Source organism: Oryzias latipes, chromosome 2 (assembly GCF_002234675.1).
Source record: "Oryzias latipes chromosome 2, ASM223467v1".
Lineage (NCBI taxonomy): Eukaryota > Metazoa > Chordata > Actinopteri > Beloniformes > Adrianichthyidae > Oryzias > Oryzias latipes.
The window spans coordinates 23,457,078-23,484,017 of record NC_019860.2 but is presented as its reverse complement, the minus strand read 5'-3'; the positions used below and the strand labels follow the sequence as shown (position 1 = coordinate 23,484,017).

Sequence of the window (26,940 nt, the reverse complement as noted above, 5' to 3'; positions counted from 1 at the left end):
CAGTGAGTTTTGGCGCCCGTCCCTCTTTAAAACTGAGTTGTAAATGCCTCACTGAGCTCTGGAACGACAACCGTGAGGAGTGAACATCTACCAACAGATGGGTTTTGGTGCAGAGCTGGTGGAAGAGCCTTAGTGTGCTATGGAGCTAATTCAGTCTCAATGATCAGAAATGAACAAAAGATGCTTCACAACCATAATTCACATGATCTGTGAGTTCAAGTTACAAGTGCGCCTAAAAATTATGTTTGGGAAGCATCTACTGTGTTTTTGTGAAACACAGGGTGCACATTTGTGAGAAACAATTATTGTCCATGTGTGAAACACATCGTGTGCGTTTGTGAAACACATCGTGTACTCTATTTTGATCCATTTCTTTATGTTTTCATTCTGTCTCTTTACAGCACTTTGGGCCTGCATGGATTATTTAGGTACTTTATAAATAATGTTTATTATATCTATTTTAATTAAGGGGGGCACAAAACTTCATGTTTGCTTAAATGAATAAATAATTATTGTTAAATAAATAATTACTTTGGCAGCATTTGTAATCAATAACAGCCTCAACAAATAGTCAAAGTCAGACCTGCTCTGCTCTGTGGGGTCTGGTTGGGTCTTTGTTTGTGTTAAAGCTACTCCTATAGTTTCAGCAAGTTAGACAGATGTTAGCTAAAGTGCTGCGTAGCAGAAAGTCAATGAATTGACATGGAAACTGCACAATCAGTTCACAAAACTCACTGAAAAAAGAGCAGGAATGTGCACCTGAAGAGCATTTGACACCTGTACGCTCTCAACATGAGGTAATTAGCTCACACCCACCCGGCAATGATGACGAGCTCTTTGCACCTCGCCGTCCGTCCGTCCTTCCCTCGGTTGCACTTTATTGGCATCTGCTGCACTGTTTTGTTCGTTCCGTTGCCAACAGAATTCCTTGAGTCTTTGTTTGTGGAGCGCCTTCACGTGCGCTCTTGTGTTTTAATCAATTTAAATCAGATCAATGAAGCACAACTGGCAATAAAAAAATGTCAGACACAGTTGTAGCCGTGCTACAGTCTCCTTCCCTGTTTTTTTTTCTGTTTTCTTTGTCTGGAGTTGAATAGAAATCAATCATTTCCTTGGAGAAATGAGCCCCACAAAGCTTTCAAAAGTCAAAGTGAGCTTTGAAAACAGCTTTCAGCCGTAGTGTGAGGTTTCAAACACCCACATTGTCCAATTCTTTAAGTATCAGAGTGATTTTTAACAAGTAACGGTCAGACGTTTGTCGTTTTTATTGCTAGATTCCCGTTCCTCGTGTTTAACAGCTGATATTTCCTGATGCGTCTTTTCCACGCGCCGTGGATTCCGGTCAGAGTTACTCAGCAGGTCGCCGTGCAAAGAGCGCATTAACGAAGTGCCGTCGAACGACTCTGAATAACAAAAGGTTTGCAGCTCTGCCTGGATGTGGGCAGCCTGATTACGGGGAGAGGAACGCATCGCTCCATTATTCTGTTGGTCTCCGTCTGATAATGAGAGCTGAGGCGTTGAAAGGGAAGTCGATCGTGGCGAGGAGGGGAAGAAAGACGTACGCAGAAGCAGTGAAGATGCCGCACAGCAGGGAGAAACCTCAACTTTATAAACCCCATTCATCTTCCTCTTTACTTTTCAGGCCCAACAAAAGGAATTGTGTTTACTCCTGTGTGTCTCACCTCCTTTTTCACCTCCCAGCAGAGCAGGAAAATAGAGTTTTAATGATTTGATGGCTGATGTTGGGCTGTAAAATGCGCAGTGATAATAAAGGAGAGCCAATTCATTTGTAATTTCAGATTTTGACTTTCCAGGTTTAACTACTTTGGAACCTGTCTCTGTTTTTTGCGGTAATGGGAAGCCGCGGTGTGATTGATATGGTAATTTTACGGGAAAGCAACAGAAACGAGCAGCTTGTTAATCTTGAAGAAAAAGAAATCTTGATTTGGGCTTTTTTTTTTTTATCAACATGGCCTGATTGTTAAATCTAAGAGACTAAATTGCAATAGAAAAAATAATTAAATCTGTTCTTTAAACCAGCTTGAGTCGATAAAACTTTTTAAACTAGCTAGCTACACTTTACAGTTTAGATGATTTATTTTTTAGATTTCTGTTGTAATCAGCCTCTGTTAGACTAGAAGTATGATCACTTTAGGTCTTTGTCACATGCACTCTTAACCCTTGTGCTATCTTAGATGACCCCCCCCCCCTCACATTGACGTGTTCCCCCTACCATGATAAAGGTGAATAAAGATGGAAAGATTTCATGTAATCCATGGACACCAGTGAAGATCACAAATCATTGAAGAAAAAAGTTTCAGAGCACTGTCTAGTGGGTCTAAATGACCCCACTCCCAATGGTAAAGTGCCTAGGACAGCATAAGGGTTAAGGCGAGCACAGGTGTGGTACGGACACCTCAAGCGATGTCATGAAAATAGAACGTACTATTGTCATGCGTGTGGTAAGTGTGTCATGAAGTATTCGTACGGGTAATGTAAGGTACACGCGCTTATGACGTTCAGGTGATGCTGTCCTACGGTGTCCCCACGCTCTAGTCGTTAGTAAGGTAAGAGTACCCGCCCCTTAATGACTAGTGCTGCACACACAGTATGTGCACGTGATACGAACGTGCCCGGATGATGTTTACACAAACTACACTCTACACTACCCAAGTTTTTTAAGAGCGTTTTCGGACTCTACTTCCAAAAGGCGCCACCGTTGAACCAGTTGAACTTTGACCAATTAGGGACTCGGATTTGGTAGTGATGTATGGTTAGCGTCCTCTTAAATTTACAGAAGTACCAAGTGTTTGTAAATTCCTCACGGGGAAGAAATGAATAATTGTTGTTTGTGTCCGGCTTTGGCCTTCCAACATGCTCACTCCGGATTAGAGAGAGTGGTTCCCATAGATACGTAGACTAAGATCAACATGGACCAGTTACAGCATACTGAGGACATCTGGTTCCAACATAGCGACTGACACGTGGTGAAAAAATGCCGACTGAAGTGACTTCATTTGTTGGAAACCAGATGCAAAGCATTTCCTATGGATGACGTCGCACTGGCTCAGTCCAGTGCTGTATATACAGTCAATGGTTGGGACAATCTAAGTCCATGGATGAGCCTCTGTGGCCTCTGGGGTCTAAAAGTAGCAAAAGCAATCATCAGTGGTTTGGAGACCATTAGTCATCCAGTCATCGCATCTGTGGTTCCTGATCATTCCCTTCCGTCAATAAGTGGTGTTTTTGAGGAATGTTTTAAATCCAGAAACAGAATGCTGGGTCTTGGTGATTGTTCGTGGTTTCTTGCTCATCGTATAGAAGAAAAAACAGTGTTACAATAATCCAATTTTGCCCTTTAGGTCTGCTTCTGGAGGTTTGGAGGCGTTTTGGGGAATTTGGTGAATAGGTCCTGCTGATGTTCAGGGTCTTTATGAGAAACTTTCAAAGGTCAGACCTCTAAAAATCTCTATAAAAACATTAACAGGCTTCTCACTTCTAGGAGACACAGGGACACCATCTGTGTCTCTACTAGATTTTTTGAGATTCTCCAGAATTAAATTGCACACCTATCAGCAGAGAAGTCATCCGAGACGTAAACAACAAATCACAATCCAATTTGGTTTTTGCTTTGATCTCACACCTCGCAGTGTGTTCCGGCCGCCTTTGCTGTCAACGTGAGGTTTCACCTCACCCACGGTGCATCTTTGGTAATGGACTCGCTGCCGCCAGTCAGTCAGCATAATGACATTCAGTGCTGCAGCACATCCTGGACCAGAAGACGAGGCCTCTCTTCATTTCCTCTTCGGCTCGCTGAAGTTATTACTCGGCTTTAGAGTTTCCTGTGACGACTTTCAATTATCCTTCCTGCCTGTTTTTCTAAGCTACAGTAGAATGAGACAATACGCCCGTGTGTCTCCGTCTGCCTCCTAAATCTCCAAATCTACTAACGTATCCTTCAAATTATGAAGCAGTTATCTGCTGAAGGAAGCTACCAAAACAAGAACAGACGACTTAATGGATTCCATTTTAATGTTCCAGCTGGAGACGACTCAGAAGTTGTTGTGTTTTTAGTTTGATTTATTAAAGTTATTAAGCAAAAAAAGTTTTTGTTTTTCAAAAGCCATCAGTGAAAATTATCTGGGAAAAAAGACTTTTGTAAGAGACTTAAATGAGTGTTTACAACAATTTACAAGATTGACTCTCAGTGGAAAGAGAAACATCCTTGAAAGTCTCAAATATATGCATATAAATGTATGTTTATACTTTGTTTTCCACCTTTTACTATGATTTTACAAGGAATCTACCAGATTGGACATTCCTTGTCATCCATTGGTGTTGTTGGATGAATGGGAACAGTCCCACGTTCTTTCATCAGCCTCCATCTTTGGGAGTAACTCTCCCCTTCAACTCCTTCATGTCTGCAGGATTTCTTGTATCTGCTGAGACATCTTTTTTTTATGGCCTTCATCTGATTCATGGTGTTTTTTGTTTTTGTTGCTTCTGTTCTCAAGGCCTGTTTTTGTGCTGATGTATCGCCCTCCCATCCCGTCTCTCATATCAGCCTTCTCCAGCTCCTTGGGGAGAATGGTCCTGATGCACCTCTTCGTTTTATTTAGTAACGTACTTCTGCTTAGTCAAATTTATATTAATCTTAGGTTGGTGTTCGTGGTCACTATGTAAAGGGTGTGCAGCGACCCCATTCCTTCAGATGTACCACCTGCTTGTTTCCAGCCGTCCCTGCTCTTGTTGCTGCTAACTATCTGGATTGAATGAATCCAGAAATTTTCTTTAACCGTTTAACCGTCAAAAGATCGGAGTCCTTCTATTGATGCCTTTAAATGTTGTCATCCTGTCAATCTGAAACAAATGGAGCCCTTTCTTGTCAAGATGGTTGCTCTATAGCCTTAGTACCACCTGTCCTTAAGGGTGGATACGGGCTGTTTGCAGGTTAAAAAAAAAGGGGCAAAACCTGTACTGTGCACAATTTGTTGTAGACTGCAAGGTAGACCCAAAATGTTTAGTGAACACTTACAGAACGCATAAGGGTAGGCAGCGTTAGAAATAAGGGGAAAAAAATGGTTGTCCGGCAAGGAACATTTGGTTGTCCTCCCCAATTTTTGGTTGTCCTTCGATACCAGCATTCAACAGCAACGAAACCTACTCAGATGTCAGTACTTACATCTTTAATTCTTCTATACATCTAATATCAACTGCCTCTTATGATGGATATTTAAAACACTCTTTAAATATTAAAAACAAATATTTTGCTAAACATTAAAGCATTTGGTTACACAAAGTAAATGCCATGTAAATCAAATACTGTTACGGTCAAATGAAAATACTTTATCTTACCCTATAATCTATCAGAAAATTGATTACATTAACCAACACTGTAACCTAATGAGTATTTTTATAATTTAGAACACTTGTATGGACTGGGACTAGTACAGAATTCCAAATATAAAGTAATATTTATATGTGATGAAAAGTTATAATATGATATAACATCTATTTCAAATAAACACATGTGTAAATGATACCATGTTTCCATTGTGCGCTGCAGTAGCAGTAAAGACTAATATCCCTGATCTCCTAAACAAGACATGCAGGTGCAATGTTGTCATTTTTGACAAGTAATTTCAGACAAGTTCCTCAAGGGATATGTCATCATCATCATCAACGTCCGACTCAGTCTGCTGAGGCTGATGCCGCTCACGTCTTCGGGCGTACGGTACTCGGTTCGTTCGGAAGTCATGTGACATCATTCGTGTACACTCGTTTTATCTTAAAAAGTCGGAGGTCGGTTTCCCAAAAACTATGAAAAATAGTCAAAAAATACCAAAATGTTGAATAAAAGACCAGGTTGTCACACGGACAACCATCAGGTTCATTTTTGGTTGTCCTCCGTGAAATCTGGTTGTCTCTGACAACAGGATAACCGCTTATTTCAAACGCTGGTAGGTAAGGGTGAAGTAGGTGAGAAACAGGTGTGTCGTACAGATGTTACACTTTTCCAAGCCCCCAAATCCTGCTGATTGCGTGTTAGTTCTGGTCACCTCATAACTGCGCTCTCCTTTTGTGCAGCCTAACTGTAAAGCTACATTCACACCATGCATGTTTAAGTACGTGCGTTCTTGAACGTGCATAAGGAATCAAAGTAGGTGAGATGCAGGTGTGTCTTACAGATTGTTTTGACCTTCCCCCAAATCGTACGCATTCCGCAGGTGCTGTTCACGTAATAAGTGAAAGCTCCTGGTACGACATCATAAGTGTTTGTAACTTCCCTTATAGCCACAAATGCTTCACCATACACTAGCCGCACTCGACAATGGTATGTTCCTTCTTTATGACGACCCTTGAGGTAGCCGTACAAACATTAAAGGAATTGCAAAACACACCTGTGCTCCCCTCCACGACCCTCCACGGACCTAACAACCCAAAAATCGGAGAAGCCGTACACGTCAACCCCTGTCCGACTATTGAAAGCAGTTTTAATCCAGTTCAGTCAAGTAACTGATCTCGTTTAAAAAAAACTTACCGTTGGCAGAAAAAGCCTCATTGAGTTTGTCTAAATCTGTTCTCTGGCAGATTCAGTAGGCAGCAGTTGAAGCGAAAACACAGCAGGTTAGCAAGCTGCAAATAAACCTGCCTGGGGAGGCAAGAAACCTGATCTACTCATAATTCTCTGCTCTCAAGCCTAAATATGAAGATGGATTAGTGTAGCTGTTGCATTTGTGTTTGATCAGTTTCCCCACAAATTGAAATATGGTGAGACATAAAGAGAACAATACATTCAAATCCACCGCCGAGTCATGTGGGAAATGCTGCAGTGTGTGAGGAAATGTACTCTGACGGTCTTTGACGGTTCTCAAGCACCGACTGAGAACAAAGTTTGAGTAGTTTTAGGCAGTGAGCTGGATCATTCCTCATGAGGTTGTCTTTATCAATCCAGCTGTTCTGGTACAAGAGCGTATGGCACCAAGAGTGAAGAAGTTGCAACTGTAGCATGTGCTACAGCATGACCTTTGCATAGGTCATTGTCATGTGTGATTACTTTTCCTCGCTCATCTATGTCGCCTTCCTCTGCTTTTTATTTGAGCAGAAAAGGTCAGCAGCTAGAGCCATCAGAGCAGTACACTTTCGACAAGAAGGAGGGCGGTCGGAGTACGTTAACCATCCGCAACATCCGCCAGACCGATGGAGGAGCCTACGCCTGCAAGGCCACCAACAAGGCGGGATCCCAGGAAAGGGAGCTCTTCCTCAAAGTGTTTGGTGAGTATCCCTCAGGCATTTCTACCAGGATTACAAACTCCAATGCTGGATAAATGTGGGATCTGTTATGTCTTTTCAGCATGTCCAAAGTGTGGACCACACTAAAACACCTGAAGGTGTGGCCAGAGTCCTTTCCCGCTATTTCTGGTCTACTGTGCAACAATCCTAGCTAGCAAAGGTGTGCAACAATTCTAGCTAGCAAAGGTGTGCAATAATGCTAGCTAGCAAAGGTGGGCAACAATGCTAGCTAGCAAAGGTGGGCAACAATGCTAGCTAGCAAAGGTGGGCAACAATGCTACCTAACAAGGGCATGTAACAATGGTAGCTAGCAAAGGTGTGCAATAATGCTAGCTAGCAAAGGTGGGCAACAATGCTACCTAACAAGGGCATGTAACAATGGTAGCTAGCAAAGGTGTGCAATAATGCTAGCTAGCAAAGGTGGGCAACAATGCTACCTAACAAGGGCATGTAACAATGGTAGCTAGCAAAGGTGTGCAATAATGCTAGCTAGCAAAGGTGGGCAACAATGCTACCTAACAAGGGCATGTAACAATGGTAGCTAGCAAAGGTGTGCAATAATGCTAGCTAGCAAAGGTGGGCAACAATGCTACCTAACAAGGGCATGTAACAATGGTAGTTAGCAAAGGTGTGCAAGCTCCAGTGTTAGAGGGTTAACATGGCCTTCAAGTAGAAAAGTAAAAATATTGGATTAAAAAAAGGTAACCCTGAGTTTCTATGTGAAAACATAAAGTTCGTATTTGCATTTTGAAGAGCCGACCCTCAAACATCTTCATGTTTGCAGATGTGGCTCACCCACTAAATGGTTTGGACAACCGTCTGTAGGTACCTAACTGAAATGAAATCTTTGGTAAACATGATCAAACGTCTCAAAGCTTCAGATCTTTAAAGATTAAACATTTCCATAAGCGTGTTGGGACTATGGTGATGGTCTGATTCACAAATGAATGTTCAGGGAGAAATTCTTGATGATCCTCGTTTGATCTACCCACATGGAGACATGTCAAAGCAAGCACAATGCACACACACACTAACAACAGCTTTGATCTCATCTTCTAGTTGTATTCATTTGACCATAAAACATGAAGAAATCCTGATAAATAAAAGTGTAAAAACAATTTCATGTATCGTAGCCAAAACATCCTAAAGATTTAGAATTTTGTTGAACAGTGAATGTAAATGTCTTCTTTATAGATGATATAATGCTATTAGACACGGTAATAACAATAATGCATATTTGGAGTAGAAATGTATCTGCATTTTACAGCAAAAAAAACCTCTGTGGGAAACATCAAAACCAACATGTGAGGTTTTCTACTTAAAACTGTCTGTTTGTATTCAAATCTAATTTAAACCAAAAAAATACCCATCACATTGCTGTTTTTATACGTATGTATGTATGGCGCTAAACTAGCCACTTCCAGCTAGCCGATAAACTAGACTAGAGACGCCTGTGTTAAATGACTGTTAGAAATGAGGACATTTGACACTCAAAGCGTAGTTTGTGAGGAGATCCTCTGGACGCTTTGTATCATGTGCACATGGATGCAGCCTTGGTACACCATCAGTAAGCAGTGATGAAAGTCTTTCGGGAATTCCCGGAAATCCGGGTTTTTGAGCAAACCGATCGTACCTTCCGGGAAATAAAGACCTGATCTCTACGGACAAATCGCTTTCTGGATGAAAAAATTGTCTGAAATTGGCAAATTTTAGCTTTATATTTTTCCATGGATCGCTTTCTCTATGGGCGTGGCCATCTCTGGTCTTCCCATCCTAATTGACCAATGACGGGCCATTTTAATTGCTTTCGGATGCGTCGACAGCTCTGATTGGTGTGTACCACTGTATCTGTGTGTACCACTTGGTCAGCGTGACAGATTCCCTAGAGACCAAAACCGGCGGACCTACGCTAAACGTTCACAAACAAATCTGAAGAGTTTGCGATTAGCGATTAGCGGCTGGGTAGCTCGGTTGGCAAGGTGGGAAGCTACCATGCAGGAAACCAGGGTTCGATTCCCAGAGGGGAATGAGCAATGGCACTGGGGACAATTACCATATCAATGGCGAGCAGTTAACATCACCCAGTGAGGGTCCTTAGGCAAGACCCTTAACGCTACTGCCTCCCGAGCGCGGCTTCGGCTGCAGCTCACCACTCCCCAAGCGGATGGGTCAAATGCGGAGAAAGAATTTCCCTTTGTGGGATAAAATACAGTGTATAAAAAAATTTAAAAAAAATAAATTTGTGTTAAAATAATGGCGGGCATCGTCATTATTGAACGTGGTCACGACCTCAGTTGTGAGAAGAAGATAAAAAACAAATTTAAGTGGTCTTGGGTGGAGGAAGAAGATTTTTAAGGTAGTGTAGGTCATAATCTCAAAACCAAATTTTGAAATTATTTCAGTTTTCTTATTTTGAATGCATTTCTCTATCTAATTTATTTGTATTTCCTAATTACCACGATTTAGTTCAGTTTTGCTCAAAACATTGACATTAATTATAATTATAAGTATTTGGTGGTTTGGACCCACACTCCTTTAAAAAAGAATGTTTATAATGTTTAATTTTGTTTGTATGTTTGTTTTGATATTTCCCAGATTACTAAGTATTGGTGTTAAGGAATTGATGTATTATGTTATAGAAAGGTAGTTTAAAGCAGATCCCTTATTTTGATGTAATTATAGTTTGAGAAAACAGTATTTCTAAAGCAGAAATCATTCAAATAAATGAGGTACTTTCATAGGATGTCATAGTTACTGGTGTTCTTTTTGCCATTTGGGGCTTTGATGTTACTATATTTTAGCAATTGTATGTTTTGCAGCTTTTAGGAAAAGCTTAGATTGTAGGATTGTGTTACTTTTAGCAATTATCCAAATTATTTTTTAGTACCAGCAAGTCCTTAATGGCAAGTCAAACTAGGGGTTTGAACGACAAATCATGATGCTCCAATTAGTTAAAGTTTCTTGATTAAGTGAATAACTAGCTGCCAGAATGTACCAGAATGCATCTAAGACCATGTATTTTTCAAAAATGACGCTCCGCACCCGTCATATTGCTCAAAGAAAAGTTCAGGGATTTTTCCTTGCCTGACTTTCATCACTGGTAAGGAGCCGGTGCTCTTACCTTACTAACGACTAGTGTGTGGTGTGAGGACAGTGTATGACAGCATCACCCCCGTACGTCATAAGTGCGTGTAACTTCCATTAGCCTTACAAATACTTCACATTACACTTACCACATGCAGGACAATGGCACGTTCCAATTTCATGACGTCTGTTGAGGTGGCCATACGAACCTCAAGAGAACTGCAAGACACACCTGCACTCCTCTTAAGACGCAGCCTCACATCTCTACGACCCTCTACGGACCCAGACAACCCAAAAACCTGCAGCATGCAGATAGATCAACCCCCATATAGGTGCATGAGACTAAAATAAAAAGTGTGGGCATACCTCTGCATTTACTTGGGTTGTATCCGGACTGGACGCATTTGATTTGCTAAAATTGAACCAGAGTTAATTTCCCTGATAATTCATGAAGAAAACCCACCCAAGCGGACCAGGAACCACTCTTAGACCCATCTTTGGAGGTAGTTTCGGTTCGTTTCCAGTCGGACTGACCCTTCATTTCAGTCGGAGATTCCTCCGTCTGAATGCAATCCGTCCTCTGAGCGAAACAAACAAACAGAAACGGTCACTGTAGCCCGTAAAGAGAGCCACGGATAAATCTAAAGCAACAATGAGAAACAGCAACTCACTGAAATGTGGTTAGATGAATGCAGGCTCACTAAAACAACTATTAAAGTGACACACTAGGCTTCTGACCGTTTTTCCCGACAATCTAAAGGTCATAAACACTTAGCAGTGTACCTTCTTAACCGTCGTCTCCTCAGTAACCACCTTGCAGCGCGACTCCACCGGACCAAAGTAACAAGGTTTGTACCTGACGTTGATACAGACGTTCAAAATCGATCAACGAAATATAAAGTTTGAATAAGAAAACTATCCCGACAAGGACTGCAAAGTGCAGGACTTCCATAATTTCTGTCTGTTGGTGCTTTGCCCCGCCCTCATAATTCCAATGACTGACAAGATCTTTAGTCACGTGGTTGTGTTTACAAGTTTGGGTTAGAAACAGGAAAGTCTGCTTGACGACAGTCTGAATACAGACCAAACGCAGGTTTCAGGACTGGATCTGGACGAAATGATTTTTCCAACCGAACACACCCAAGACTTGTACCTCAGTCCACACACGGCGCGTTCAGTCCTGCTTTCATAAGTCATGATCACAGTGTTTGTCCCCAAATTCCAAACTGCCATGAACACCAGCTCCCTCTGTTACCCCGGTCTTCTCGCCATCTTCTAGTGGGGCGTTCAGTTTGACAACATCTCTCCATCCTTTGAGCAGGAGACACTTTGAATGACATACGAGTTAGGGCCACACCCCCAAGAATGTCTCAAACCTTCTGGATCCCACCCCTTTCACCTACAGACTCCACCCACAGCTTCCAAATGAGCCATATAACTCCACCAGCGATCTTTTCTTTTGTTTACCTTTAGAGATTGCTGCTGTAACCGTGTATTTCCTGACTCTGTACAGTCTTTTATGTTGATCCATAAACTTTTTATCGAGAGGACATTACAAATTCTATTCTCACTTTAAAAACATTTTAAAAAAGCATAAACGTCCAAATATGGCCTCCGGCCCAAACCAATAACAGCTGCATCTCTGTGATAAATTTGTCCTGGAAAAAAAAAGAAAAATCATTTATTGCTTCCTATTTCAATCGCTGCTCTGCTCATAAAAAAAAATTCAATTTATATTTTCATAAACCTGCTGGCTATTTCCTCACAGATCACTTTGATATTCTGCTCATGAAAATATATAGACGTGAGCTCTCTAGTCATTGAGCTCCTTTTGACAAGCACTTGTTCTTCAAAATGCACATTTAGATGAAGATGATCAGAGGAAGGGAGGAGCTCTGCCTCTGACGCCAGTAGTAAGTCAGTTTTACTACCCCAGGGGGCAAAAAGCGGGAAAACATGCCTGTTTTTACTGTAGGTTGGATGAGATTTGCTTAAAAGCTTATATCGAGTTCCCCCGCGTATGCAGATGACCCACAGCGGTTCTTCATCTTTAATGTCCCTGTGTGGAGCGGTTATTGCAAAGGACCCGTCTTTAGGCGTGTCCCTTCTTGGTGTTCACTTATGGAATGAGGTCATTTGGAAAATGGAGCTACTGATGCAAAAAAAAAACAAAAAAACAATACAGACCCACAGTCTGCAGCTGCTAATATGGAGTTGTAGCACAACGACACTATTTTAGTTTACCCTGTTAAAGAAACACAACAAGTTATTTTAAATCCATTCATGTCAATGGAGAAAACAGAATACCATTTAGTTTAGTTTCTGCTGGAAGACATTAATTCTTCCCAAGAACTAAAACAAATGATGTTGAAGGTAACCAATGGTCATGCAGCCCCGTCAGCTATAATTATAAAAATATGTTAAATCACCTTTTTATTTTAAGGTTTTTAACTAGGCTAGGAACATAAAGCATGTATGCAGTATAATTCTGCACTCCTAAAGTTAATAAAGTCCCCAAACTCATCAGCAAAGCAGGGGTGTTCGCTTTCAGCCAATGGAATGGCCCCTTATAATGCACGTTTGCATGAAATACAGTTGTGAATCAGAGCGTGTGTATTTGTGTAACAGGTTGTGTTCCTTTTTGTGATTATCGAGTCTTAGTTAACTCCATAGGTGTGTTATTGAGCTCTCCTGAATGTTGGATGTAAATAAACGGCTGTTTTTGTTGATCCTCCGTTGTGTTGCATACAATCCTTCCTTCCCTACGTTTAGTGTTATTGCCGTCCCAGCCCACTCCAAGCTGCGAATCACAACAACAACACAATTCCCAGATTTATCTAAATAAAGACAAACCCAACATAATGGTTTTTAAAGAACAAACCAAAAATAAATGACCTGTGTTCGGCACACATAACAGTGTTATGGTTTTAATCAATACTAAAATGAAGCCTGATAATCAAAGGAGTTTCCAGTTCCTACCCAAATGATTTCTTGTTTGTGTTTTTCTGCAGTCGTCATCAAAGGCTGTTTGTGGAGCAAATATTTTTAGGTTTATTCAGAAACGCTCTGCGAGTTTTGGGTCGATAATCTGTCTGGGTGTTTCTTCTTGAAAGACCACCTGAGTCTTTTTGGCAGCAGGAATGGTTTTTTTTTTTTCTTCCGTCTATTATTGTGCTAAAATGTCAGCCTTCAGCCGTGTGCACGCTGGAAGATTTACACTCATTAATCCAGCATTTCCTGCACGCTTCCTTCCTTCCTTCTGTCCTCCATGCTCATGCCATTCCTAAAGAGCATCCTCACAGCAGGACGCTCCCATTACCATGTTGGACTGTCAGAATTTTCTTAATGAGCTGATGCCTAATGCTTTGTGTCTCATAAAGATCGGAAATCCAATTTCTATCTTTGATGGCTGCTTTGGTTTTTAGTTTTCTCTTCAAGTCGATTCGATCAGTTGAGTTTATTTCATTTCAAACGCGTATTAGAGTCCTCGATCAGTCAGCAGCTGATCTGTAACTGTTTCCCCGACTCCAACTAAGGAAGCCTTGAGGACCATTAATGGAAAACTCTGCAACGTCTAAATGACTGATGACTGTCGCTTTACCAGATCGATGAAGCCATTAATGCTTCGTATTTCACCGTCAGAAGAGGGGCTACGCTGACAATCGGCTTAACGGTTACCTGTCTGACCCCGGCGCTTTATTTTCCCCGTCTGACGGAGCGGGAAGGCCGAAGATCAGAACTTACTCTTCAGTTTGGACTAGAAAACCTCAAGGCCTTATTTTCTTCTTAAAATGAGTTTTCCTAGAATAGTCCAGCAATAAAGTGTACGGTTAAAGGATGTTGAGGCTGCAACGCATCAGCTGGTTGGATTAACACCAGTGTTCTTTGAGATACTGTAGCTTTCCCACCGCTGACGCTATTAGCGGTTTCTGATATGCAGCACTTCACAGTAGTAAAGTGCTTATGCAATTAACATAAACCGACTGATTCTGAGGCGGAGAAAACAACCTTATCTTTAGTAAAACACGCCTGCGTCTCATCCACTGCACCCTAATGTGTTGTAAAAGTGTTCTCTATGACCTGCCGCCGTCTACCACCTTGGTTTTTGGTGTGGGTCACCTGTGTGCCCCGGACAGGTTTGACCCTTCTTCACCTGTATCCACCTGTAAGGACGGCTGGGACTAAAGCTAACGCGGTCACATTGCCCCAAAATAAAAGCTACTATTCAGTTTACTGTTACCCAGTCTTTTAACTTTTATATGCCGACTCTGCTGTTCATCACAATAATTCATCAGTCATGTTTCTTTTAGGAAATAAGCTCTCGCTGAACTGACATGTAAAATGTTGGGTCTTAGCAAAGCTGAGAGCTTTGGCTAAACGATTTTTATCCCTTCTTCTATTTATTTTAGGAACAAAAATGTCCCTGAAAGAAAATCTAAGATTGGAGGTTTCTAAGTGGAACATTTACCACTAAATCCTTTCTTATACCTTAGTTTAATTCTTAATGTGTAGTAACAACGATCATCAAGTGTGATAAAAACCCCTTTACTAAACGATTTCATTAAAAAAAACATTAAAGTTTATGTAATTGGCTCATAGAAGAGACCTGGAAGGTTGAATTAATTCCAGATGTAATCTTTTGTCACACAAATGTTTCTTCACCATTTCTCATTTAGACTCAGAATGTTTCGGATAATCCCTTATTAATAATGTTCGCTGCAAATGGTGCCGCCGTTGAAAAATGAGACGTTTTCCATTTAGCAGTCCGCGTGATGAAGGGTACCTGGGGCGCAGCTGCCACAGATAAGGTGGTGATGAAGAGCCGCTGAAGACAACCTTCAGTTACTGCATAAACATTCATCTCCATACAGCTTCTGATGCTAACTGCAGGTCTCCATGTCTGAGCATCAAACAAAGCTCCTTTTTCAAAAATTCCACACAAGATTCGGATGTTTGCTGATCTTGATCAGTATTGATTATTGAGAGGATCCAGCACGCAGAAACGTAAATTCACTTATTCAGAAAAAGAAAATTCTGAAAAGATTTGTCTTGAAACAGTGGATTTTATAAAAATTATTTGCAAACTTTAAATAACTTAAATGTTTTAGCAAAACCTTGAATCAAAAATGAAACTATTTTTCTTGTTTTTTCCTTTTAATTTGTAATTTTTGTTTGATGCTACGTTCAGAACGGCCTCTGCAACGTCTGTTCAAGAGGCCACTTCCAACAAAAGTCTATACTGTCTGCGTTCAAAAGTCATGGACACGGCTTTTGACGACCGTTTTTGATGTCCTTCATCCTGTTCTGTTCTGAACCCAGATTAAGTGTTAAGTTTGGGGTTTTTTGACTCATAAACTTGGAAACAAACATCAATGCACAATTGCCTTGTTAAATAAAAACAATATTGAGATAAATAGACTTTATTCTAGCTCATTTAGAGACAATCTCTTGATCTTTTTAGTGTTTCTGGTTTTACTTTCACAGCCTTTGTCATCAATTTGTTTCTAACAGTAGAATTCCTCTTTTCTCCTCCCAGACTCTGATGTCTCTTCAGAAAACTCCCTGTTAGGTGGATAACTAGAACTTAACTTCCTGCAATGAGCTTGAAGTTGAAACCTTCATCGATGGATTGAAAGCTGCGATGTCTTTAGTGTCAGTTTTGCTTCCAAATCTGCCATCAGGCAAAACTTTTTGCATTTGTACTTGTTGTTTTTTCTGTTCTGAGGACGTTTAACCGTTCACCTGATGGTTGCAACAAAAGCAAACTCTTTTAGCATTTGAGACTCAGGGAATTTCCACACATGACTTTCGTATTTTCATGTATTTTATTTAAAGAAGAGATAAAAAAATGTTGTCCTAAACAAACGTTGGGTTGAGTGTAACCTCTCTGCTTTGGTATGGATGTTTACTGACGGTGGTCAGTACACCCTTGGTACAGAAGTCCCCCTTTCTGCCTCCTGTCACGAGCAGTGTGTGTTATTGAAAAAGTAATCCATGATTCATGTTGCATGCTCTGTAGCCTTGACATGCACCGGGTGTCAGGGCTAGCTTGGAGCATCTTATCAGCGGGGACGGGGGCCTCGGCACAGCACTTATCTGCTTTTAGTGCTCGCTCTGCGTCCAAAGCAAATCAGCATCCTGGAGAGGCACCTTCCCTGACAAAATCTGTTTTTATTCAGAACAAAAAGAGGGAGCAGTTTTGCCCCTAAAGGCTCCAGCCGAGGCCTTTTCCACGTGTCCGGGCTTCAAATGCGCACCGACGGCCTTTCATTTTCCACCTGTTGCTCACGATCTGTCTGCTCTGTGGCCTGCAGTCCAGCCGCACATCACCCAGCTGAAGAACGTGACGGCGGTGGAGGGCAGCGCCGCCATGATCTCCTGCGTGGCTGAGGGCGAGCCTCTGCCGGATATTTCCTGGAGACGGGCCAGCGACGGGCAGAGCTTCATGGATGGAGTCAAGGTACAAACTGCCAGCTTGTCCATCTGTTTCCGCGTCGGCGTGTGCCGTGTCCTGTTTGTCAAAAAGCAGAAAGTCAGTTTGTCTAAAGCTTTTTTTTTTTTTCTTGGATGAAATCTGACTCAAAGGGGTTCCTGGGAAAAAAAATAGTTTTGAATGACTGTCACATCTCAAACTGACTCCCAAAACGATCGACTTTATCTAAGCAGCAAAATACGATAAGGTTAGCATAGCTACCATAATTAACATCTTTAGCTGTGAGTTCCTCTGAGATAGGCGATGAAGCTAGCACTTTTAGCAACATTAGCATTGGAAGCTGATTTGCTGTGGCGACCCCTGATGCGAAATGCCGAAAAGGTGAACGACGGCCATTGTTACGGCATAGTAACCATCTTAAGCAATGGGCTTTTCTGAGACGTCAATGATGTGGAACCTGATGCTAGCGTCTCTGTGTGCACAGAGCATTAGCATAGTTGACATAATTAGCATTGTTTTACTGAGACAGTTGATGACATTGAACGCAATGCTAGCACTTTTATTCGCTGTAGCGTAGCTCGCATAATTAACATTTTTAGCAATGTTTTTTTTTTAAGTTGATATTATACGCATTGACGTGCCGCGGGGCAGGAAGCCACTCTGATGATAGACAGAATTTATGCTCATTTTATTTGAACATGCATGTGCAGTGACGTAGGAATCAGAGGATGTTCGATTGGCCGTACTGTATGTCAATCAAGTCCCGTACTTTTCTGTAAGGATTTTGATTTGCTGACGGATTTTTTATATCTATACACATAAATATATATGTATACATTTTGGGGTTATTTATCTTTGCTAGCCTGCGATCTTCCCTCATGTCCTTGAAGATCGACTGGTCGATTGCGATCGATGTAATGAGCACCCCCGCTCTAGACTTTCCTACTTTCTCCGCCCCCTTTTAGGGTCATTTCCCCTTGTCCACTCACTGGTGGCTCCGCCCACTTTTTTCTACTGTGACATGACATTGCATAAACTTTATTCATATAAACAACCTTTCCTTTTGCGTGCAATTTATTTTTATTTTTTTAAACTAATGTAGACTAATTATCATCTATTTATGTACTTGTATATTTTTTCACTACCTTTAGTGAATATTTAAAAATGAATTATATATACAATCTTAATTTTTTTTGCTTTTTATTTATCATTTTTGTTCTTTAGAATCTTTTTTTTATTATTAAATAGTGAAGCAGAAATCTAAATTTCTAGAAATATTTGATTCAGGTTTTTTTTTTAAAAGTAATCAATATTTGAAGTAACAAAAAATCAGAAGTGATTTTCATTTTCATAATCAAACCTATAAAAAAAAAGTTTAAATACACTAACAAGACGGACTTCCATCTAATAAAAGTGCCTTTTAATATGTCCTATTGTTAAAAATACCTTTGTGCTAAAACTAAGAAAATATATTTTTGTACTTTTTTTGTTTTTTTCTGTGAATATCGTAGTTATGTCTAAATGCTGCTATTTTAAAAGAACGCAATATTTTCGATGTACTTTTAAGCTATCAATATTTTTGTAGTGCAAATATTTTTGGTTTTAAAACAAATCTCCAAGAGAGTTAATAGATCACATCAGAGTAAGAGTGAAAAGGTTGTGTTTTGTCTCTTTGTGTAGAATTGACATAATTATGTATGTTTCCAGAGTGTGTATTTTTTTTTTTGTTTCCATGATGAAGCAGGAGGAACCTTGAAGTTCCAGGTGGAGATTTTTCCCCATCCTCAGCTGCAGAAGCTAAAGAAAAGAGTTTATGGTTTTGCTTTCGTCAATTTTCTTGTTTGAACCGTTTAACAACTCAAAAATATGACGCTGGCTGCTGTTTACCAGAAAAATCAACTGTTTCCATAAATATGCTATTGTTGTCAGATCACATAAGCACAACGTCACTAAAGGAGATCTAAGGCAGCTAAAGGTGGAAAACAAAGATGGCAGTCGTTCTTCTGCCCAGATAAAGGTCATCGCAGAGATAAATGAGTGTGTGCGTCGACTCGAGTCGCTCGCTTTGATAAATCGCAGCTGGAAATAGGAGTAAGTGCGTCTCTTCCCTCACCAAATGCAATTATGGAAATGCAAACCAACACACCTCGCCTTTTGCAGAGACAAACGCGACTTGTGTGGCGTGATGGATAGCAACAGTCATGTGGTTTTAAGCCGTTTAGGGTTCTTCTCTCAATTTGCCCTCCAACCTGCGTATCCGGTCTGCACGCACTCATCCACCGCTAAGACGTCCCCCGGTACCACGCCCCAACCCCCCCAGAGGTGAACAAGGAGGCGGAAGGTTGGAGGGTTAGAACCCCAGTCTGGGATTTTTAGTTTGGTTAATGTTTGCAGTTCTAACATTAAAGCCTGAATGCTGTAGTCACTGTGTAGATTTCTCTTATGATTGGTGGGTAAACATCCAACCTTTCATCCATCCATTCTTCCACCCATAAAACCTTCCACCTATCCATCCATCCATCCATCTGTCCTAATCATCAATGTATCCGTCCATCCATCCTTCCATCCATCCGTCCATCTGTGTATTATCTAATCATCCATTGAACCATCCAACATCAATCTTTCCATCCTTTAGTCCATCAATACATTAATCCATCTAATCGTCCATCCACCTAATTATCCATTCATCCTTCCATCCATTTGTCCATCTAATTATCAATGTATCCCTCCTTCATCCATCTATTATCTAATCATCTATTGAACTGTTCAACATCCATCTTTCCATCCTTCAATCCATAAATCCTTTCATCCATCCATCCATCTATCTAACCGTCAAGCCATCCAACTATCTACCAATCTAATTATTTATTTAACCATCCATCCATCCATGTTTTCATCCATCTTTCCCATTTTTTTACATTATATTTTTTCTGTAGCTCAAGTTATTCAGGTTATAAACTGACCAATACGATCCCCTGATAAAAGTAGGTGGAGCCTGCTGCCCCCATGTTCAACGTTCAAAATGTTTGACAGATTTTGCTTTCAAGTGGTAGGGGTGTGGCCTTCCAACAAGCTCACTCCTGATATAAACGATGACTCAAACTGACCAGACCACCCACTGCTTACTGCCGATATCTGGCTCCAACATGGCAGCATCTGCCCCATAAAGAAATGTCCACTGAATCATCTTCATTTGGTTGAAGCTGGAAGGAAACCATTTCCTATGGATGACTTCACACTCACTCAGTCCAGTTCTCTGATACAGTCTATGACTGAAATCATGATGGGAGCAGTCCTGCTTTGATCAATGTTTGAAGCTCTTGGACATCAGAGGAGCAGCTTTCTCCAGGCTGAGAACAATCAGCTACCATCTGCAAAAGAAAAAACAATCTGGCTTTTCACCACCTTTGATTTGCAGTCATAAATATTTATGTTTTCTCATCCAGGAGTTTGACTTGTTCGGTCTGCAAAAAAGTCCCAAAAAGACTCCTCAAAAGCTGACCTTGTGTCTTCCCAGCATGCTCGGTGTTTCCCCAAACAACCTGACCTCACCGGGAAGCAAAGGAGCCCAGCCTGCTGCAGCAGCACAAAGAGGCGGGGCCTTAATACGCTGCTTCACCTCGTTAGCTGATAACCCCGTGACAGTAAGATGAAAGATTAGCCATTTTCAGGAGTAGAATGCGTGGGCAGTCTACAAGCAACAAGAATAAAGTGTCTGTTTGAGTAGTGCGAGCTCCACAGCCCAGGTGTAGACACACATAATGAGGGTTAGCCGACTTTGGAGGAGGGGGGGGGGTGCTGTAGAGGGAGCTGATTTATGGGGCAAATCTTTGCAGAAAGTATTCAAGGCGTGCACACAGAGACGCCGTTTGAGCGGAGAGGCCAGCAGTTCAGAGCGCGAGTGAGGACTAACGCAGTGCATTAAAAACAAAGCAGCGCTTCAGTCGTTTGTTTATCACACCTCCATAACAGACGAGCAGCTCCCGCCAAACGCCGATGAATATTTAACGTTTACTATGAAAAACTGCACTTTAGAGGACGCGTTTCCAGAGAGAAAAGGATCGGCTCAGGTGTGTCGGCAAAGTTACAGCAATTCCAGAGAACTGAGATGAAAGGAAATGTTTTAGGACAAACTATTGAAATCTAGTGATCAATAAGCACCTGTACAGTGAGTCATTTATGCACTGGCATCAGTCTGAAGCAGATAAGTGGGATAAACATGAACACCAAGGTGTATCTGGATTCACTTTAACTTAATTAACATCCTGCAGTCGTTAAGTAATCTGACATCAACTGTTGAAGTGGATCTTATCATCCGTGTGGCGGTCCAGAAGACACACACGTGTGGGAAGAGCAACCCCGTCCGTGATGGAAAGGGTTTTTGGTTTCACACTAACCTCTGACTGTGAGTAGATCACTGAAGCGTCTCTAACGCCTTCAGACTGCCGTGTGACCGTCAACCTTCTTGGTATTGCCGGAGCATCCAGACGGCGTGGTAATAAGCCGCTTCATGGGGTCACAGGGGTCATCGGATGGGGGGGTGGCAGCAGTATCATATCCGCTCACCGGGATGCAGCTGAGATGTTGTTTTCTAATTACCAGAGCTTGTCGATTACAGAAGGATAGGCCGGCCTGCGGTAATTGACCCGCTGTTTCAGAGTGAGACATCTGTCTTCATGCAGACGGAATGACTTTGTCGTTTATGAACTCTTTATTATATTAACTGTGACAGCTCGGGATGCGTGACAGATGCTCCCAAGGAAGTTCCAAACAGATGAAGGGGCTGGCTGCTAGAAGGAAGTGAAACGGTTTGAAGACCTTTCCTCTTGAAAATTCTCTTTTCTTTTCAGGTTCTCAGGGTTTGAGGTTTCAGCCACAAACCAAAATCTCTACAAGTTGGGAGCTCGGTTCCAAAGACAGGACTGTTGTTTGTGTTTCAGAACCGAGACGGGCGCTTTGAGGTTCGAGGTCGTCACGGTAAATCGGTGCTGACCATCAGCGGCGTGCGGCTCACGGACTTGGGTCGGTTTGACTGCGAGGCGCAGAGCAGGATAGGAGGTCATCAGAAGAGCATGTTTCTGGACATTGAATGTAAGTATCGAGGTCTTCCATCTACTGAAAAAGCCTAAAATGACATTAACGTTGGGAGGTGGGTCATCTAGACCCACTAGACAGTGCTCTGAACCTTTTTTCTTCAATGATTTGTGATCTTCACTGGTGTCCATGGATTACATGAAATCTTTCCACCTTTATCCACCTTTGTCATGGTAGGGAGAACACGTCAATGGAAGGGGGGGGGGGGGGTCATCTAAGATAGCACAAGGGTTAAGGTGGAGCCTCAAATGTACTGCGAGACACACCTGCCCCTCCCCTCTATGAACCTCCACGGACCCGACCACCCAAAGACCCTCAGAGCTCGTCCCGGTCAACCCTAAAGCTCTACAGGGACAAACATTTAACCTAAAAAAAACGTTTGTCCTGCTGGGGCTCACATCTGTGCTGCAGTCTTTTCTGGCTGTAGCTGCATTTACTCCCATGTTTTGCTCTTACAGTAAGTGTTCCGTTTCTCATCAGTGTGGTCTCCTGTAGTTCATCGTCACCACGATGGAACTACACAGCAGATAAAGTCAAATGGATTAGTTCTACCTTCTCTGAATGAAACATTGAGACTCTGTAATTCATCCAAACCTGGATCCAGGCTTACTTCTGACCCCTCTGTAGCTTTTCTGGGAATATTTTTAAAAAGATTCTTCAGTCTTAAGTTCTGGCTCCAAACCTGGCTTCCTTCCAGGCTGTGATGCCAAACACCACATGAAGCTGGAGTCAAAGGACCGGCAACTCCTTTTTAATCCTAAACTCTTTTTGGGACAATTGTCCTGGAATCCTATACAAACACATTTTTCACTCCTGTTCTGCATTTTATTTCCAGATCTTTCTATAAGAAGCATGAGAAATCGTAACCGTTTTATGGCCAAAAGCAAAAACAGTCCACAGATGTTGTGACAGTTCAAAAGTTCACAGTCCAGGGAGCTTCATGCTCTCTGTTCCTGCAGAACATTAGATTATTATAAACAAATCATCTTCCTTTAGCGCCCCGACACCCACTCCACCACACACGGACTCCTGAAGGGTCAATTAGAGAGTGGAGATCATGCATCGCCTTTGGTGACAGCGCCGCTGCTTCCCGCCGAGCGCGGCCATCCCTCAGCGCCACTGGTCGGGGCTTATTTGGAAGGGGCGCCTCTTCCTTTGCTTAATGAGCTCTGAAGCAAAAATCTTCATTCTGGCCGTGGAATGATGAGGTTCATTAGCAGACGGCCGCCGCCACCTCAGTGTCCGCCTTTAAAAAAGCGGGTGGAACAAAGATGAGAGGCCAGGCGAAGCACGGCAGAGCATTTGTCCCTTTCCGCCTCTAATGTTGATTCTAAACTTGGTGGAGCCCAGGTTGACAGCGCGCTCTTCGTCTGGGCCAAACTAATGAACTCATTTAGTAAGTCACTGCGGGCTGCATGGACGATGGCACGTCTGGGCTGTGACAGAGAGCCGGCCATCAATCTCTTTAATGGAATCCTGCAAGAGAGCATAAAACAACCATAATGCTTCTGAGGCTGAGCCCGGCGGACCGGACCGCAGAGCATCTGAGCGGCGGATCGCTTCATTATTGTCCTTCCTGTTTACCGCAGCAAAGAGACTTCTGACGCCTTCGTCTGAACGCAACATTTAATTAAGTTCCCCTGTTTCCCATTGCAGACGCAACCAACTGTTCTGCCTTTATCCAGAAATTCTTCGGAGTGTTTTGTTTGATGTCTCAAACACATTTTTTGTACCAGTTTTGGTCAAATTCATAAATAAAAAACATGTTTTTGTTTTGAACAGATGTTCCCAAATTCCTGACCAACCAGAGCATTTTTTACTCCTGGGAGGGAAATCCGGTGAACATCAGCTGCGACGTGATGTCCAACCCGCCTGCCACCATGCTGTGGAGGAGGGAACGCTTCACCATCTCTGAGGTCACCCCCAACATGCAGATTCACAGAGCGGAGGGCCGCTCGGTGCTGGAGGTGAGCAGCTGGCCGTCTGCTGTCCACATGCTTTTGTTTGGCGTGGCCAAAGAGAAGAAGTCTTCTCCAATCCGTGTTTTCACGACGCAATTGTTAGCCACGTCTCTGTTCCGCTAAGGTTCCATTTTTAGGAACCTTGTAATTCAAGGCCGTGTCGCACAGCCGCTTATGTTACACAGATGAACATTGCTCATACAAAAAGTGAGAAAGGTTCTGGTCCTTATATTGTATCACAAATGAGCCGCGTTAAAACCACGGACTAAGTACGAATAAACCACGCACAGAACACCTAAATGCGCTGATTTCTTTTCAATTCATTAGTGATTAGTGGGTCAATTACGTAATTTAAACCTGATATGTGCGCCGTTATACATCGGTGGTTCGAGCATTAAAAGTCTGTTTGACAAACGTGGAACGGTCGTGGAAAGACATAAATTTGCATCTCGCATAAATGATGCACAATTGTGTAAAATATACGTAATAACGGCGCTTAAACTGCCTAATTCTCAACCGACCAAATATCTTGAACAGCTGAAAACCAAAACTCACACTGAAACCCCAGACAGACATCTGCGCACATCGACAAACGCAAGAAACGTGAACAAATGACATATAGATCACACATGGATCACGGTAGACCGACATTTCATCAGTGGAAAATGTACATAGTGGCGATGTGACACGGCCTTTAGTTTACTTTTAAACTTATCTACAACATAAACTGACCAAATAAAAACAAAGAAAACTAGAATTCTTCACTTTAAAGCTGATTTATTGTTAGCCTGGGATTCCACATCAGATCTGTTGACTATTAAAAATGCTAAAAGTAAAAATTCAAGTTTTTTTAATTGACATTATTAGAAAAAAAAGTCACCTTGATCGGGTGTGAAAATGGACAAACACAACTTCAGACGAAACACAGAACTTTGAATAGACAGAGTTTATCACAAGCGTCCTTAACTGCAGTAACTTCACACGTATAGACGTAAGTCTGTTTGTCCGATTGTTGCTTACGTCTGATTTCCAATGCTCTGTCTGCGGTGCGTCTTTGTTGCGTTGACACAAAAAGTAGATCGTTCAATAGTTGATCAATCGGAATGTTGACATCCCCTCGGTCATAGCTGTGTCTGACGTCCGTCCCTCTGCAACCCAAGGCAAGCGGGAGACGGGTTATGGTTTTGAAATGTAAACTTTCATTGTACTTTCAAAATAAAACTTTATAACATCTTTGTTTTATAAAAATCTGTTAAATTTTGTCTTAAATTAAGGGTGATGCGCCTACACAGTAACGCAGGTTAACACTGCGATAACAACACAAAAGCGTCCTTTATGACACAAGCGTGCATTGAGCCTGATTGACCACGTTTTGGATGTTGATGACACGGGGATAGCAGGACAAACCACTCCTCTGGAAGGCAGGGGGGGGGACGGACGGACCGGAGATGCAATGGAGACTACATAGACAAGTTGACGGTCGGGAGCCCGACTCTCCACGTTACGTAAGGGAGGCGCATCACAGACGGACCAGTGTAAATCAGCCACTATGGGGGGATATGGGGTGTTTTGGGGTGCCAAATGGACAAACCAGTCGGGGAACGCCGGTGACCTGCACAAAACATCAACGTCGTACAGGCAGCATTTGCAACAAGGCGCCAGTACTTGCACCTCACTAATGACTAGAGTGTAGCGTAAGGACACCGTATGACAGCACTACTTATGTCATAAATGCGTGTAACTTCCATCATTATTACGAATACTTCAAGATACATTTACCACACGCACAACAATGGTACGTTCCATTTATATGACGTCCCTTAAGGTGGCCATATGAGTCTCAAGGTGACTGGAAGACAGCAGCCGTTCTTCTCTACGACCCTCCATAGGTCAACCCCCCCCCATACGGGCACGTGGGACTACGCCAGGTTTTTAATGGTGGACGTGCATGGTTCTGCAGCTGAAATTATTTTCTGTTTCGGTCAAACTCAAATCTTCGTCTCACCTCAATCACGGTCTGGATTAGGTTGAGTTCTGTTCCTGGTAGAGCAAAACCAGGATGGTTCTTGAAGAGAAAAAGATTTTTTAGCGTTTCTTTCCTGGTATTTTTCTCAGGTGACTCCCATGTCCGACAGAGACTTTGGCCGCTACAACTGCACAGCCCGGAACAACATCGGAGTTCGATACCAAGAGTTCATTCTGGCCCAGGCAGGTGAGTCCACAACAGTTCAAAACCCCACTGATGACTTCCACTCTAATGTCCAGGAAAAAGTGCTTCTTCTCTCCTCACAGCGACCCCGAGCATTCAGAGACTGTAACCCTCTACTTCGGTCCTAATGGTAATAGCCTTATTAGCAATTCACAGGAATATAAATTCTACTCCAATTCCCATCTCCTGTTCAGAATGGCCTAATCTCAAATAGTGCTGGCTGATTTACCATACCCCTCACTATTTACTGAAGTGCCCCCTAATTTACTGAAGCCCAGTCTGCTACACAATAGCGCAGTCCAATTAACTTTAGTGCAGATGGAATTGCTCTGGCGAGTAGAGGAGTAGTTTGCGAAAAAGCTGACCGAACATGAAGTCTTACAGAAAACAATCTGGCTTTTGAAGTAACCGTGAATGAAGCCGATCGTGTCAAGAACTTACAGAGAACTTCGGGTTCTTCTGCTTTCCTTTAGATGGAATGTAGATTCTCGAGGGCTGCTAAAGTCATGGTGGCAGTTTATGGGTTCACGGTCCAAAGAGTTTAAAAGAAAGTGTTTAGCATTTCAGTTTCAGTTTGTTTTAAGCAGGTAAGTCCATTAAGAACCTGCTGTCATTTATGACGTCAACCTCTGAAGTATGTTTCTGTTCCGTGAGTTTCCCAGCAACCTTAAAATCTCTCACTTTTTTTCCTCATGTTAACATTAAAAGAAGGAATAAAGGCTGTTATGAAAAAATGTTTTTGCATTTATCAACTGACTGGCTCTAAATACCAGTACAGGAGGCAGTTAAAGTGGGTTTTGCATTAACTCCATTAAAACTGTAGTGGTAATTTGTTTTTGTTCAAGCCTCAGACAGAACAGTTTGTA

General features: G+C 42.1%; 1 protein-coding gene across 3 annotated transcripts in view; it reads left to right on the top strand.

Annotated features, from left to right (window-relative positions):
* The window catches only part of ncam2 (neural cell adhesion molecule 2), a 264,286-nt gene that overhangs the window by 201,564 nt on the left and 35,782 nt on the right, over positions 1-26,940 (top strand). For all 3 annotated transcript variants that reach the window (XM_023948900.1, XM_023948896.1, XM_023948891.1), the window contains exons 7-11: positions 7,106-7,275; positions 16,692-16,837; positions 21,751-21,901; positions 23,687-23,871; positions 25,981-26,077. In XM_023948900.1, the coding sequence (XP_023804668.1) occupies positions 7,106-7,275; positions 16,692-16,837; positions 21,751-21,901; positions 23,687-23,871; positions 25,981-26,077 (749 nt within the window). The remainder of the gene's footprint in view (positions 1-7,105; positions 7,276-16,691; positions 16,838-21,750; positions 21,902-23,686; positions 23,872-25,980; positions 26,078-26,940) is intronic.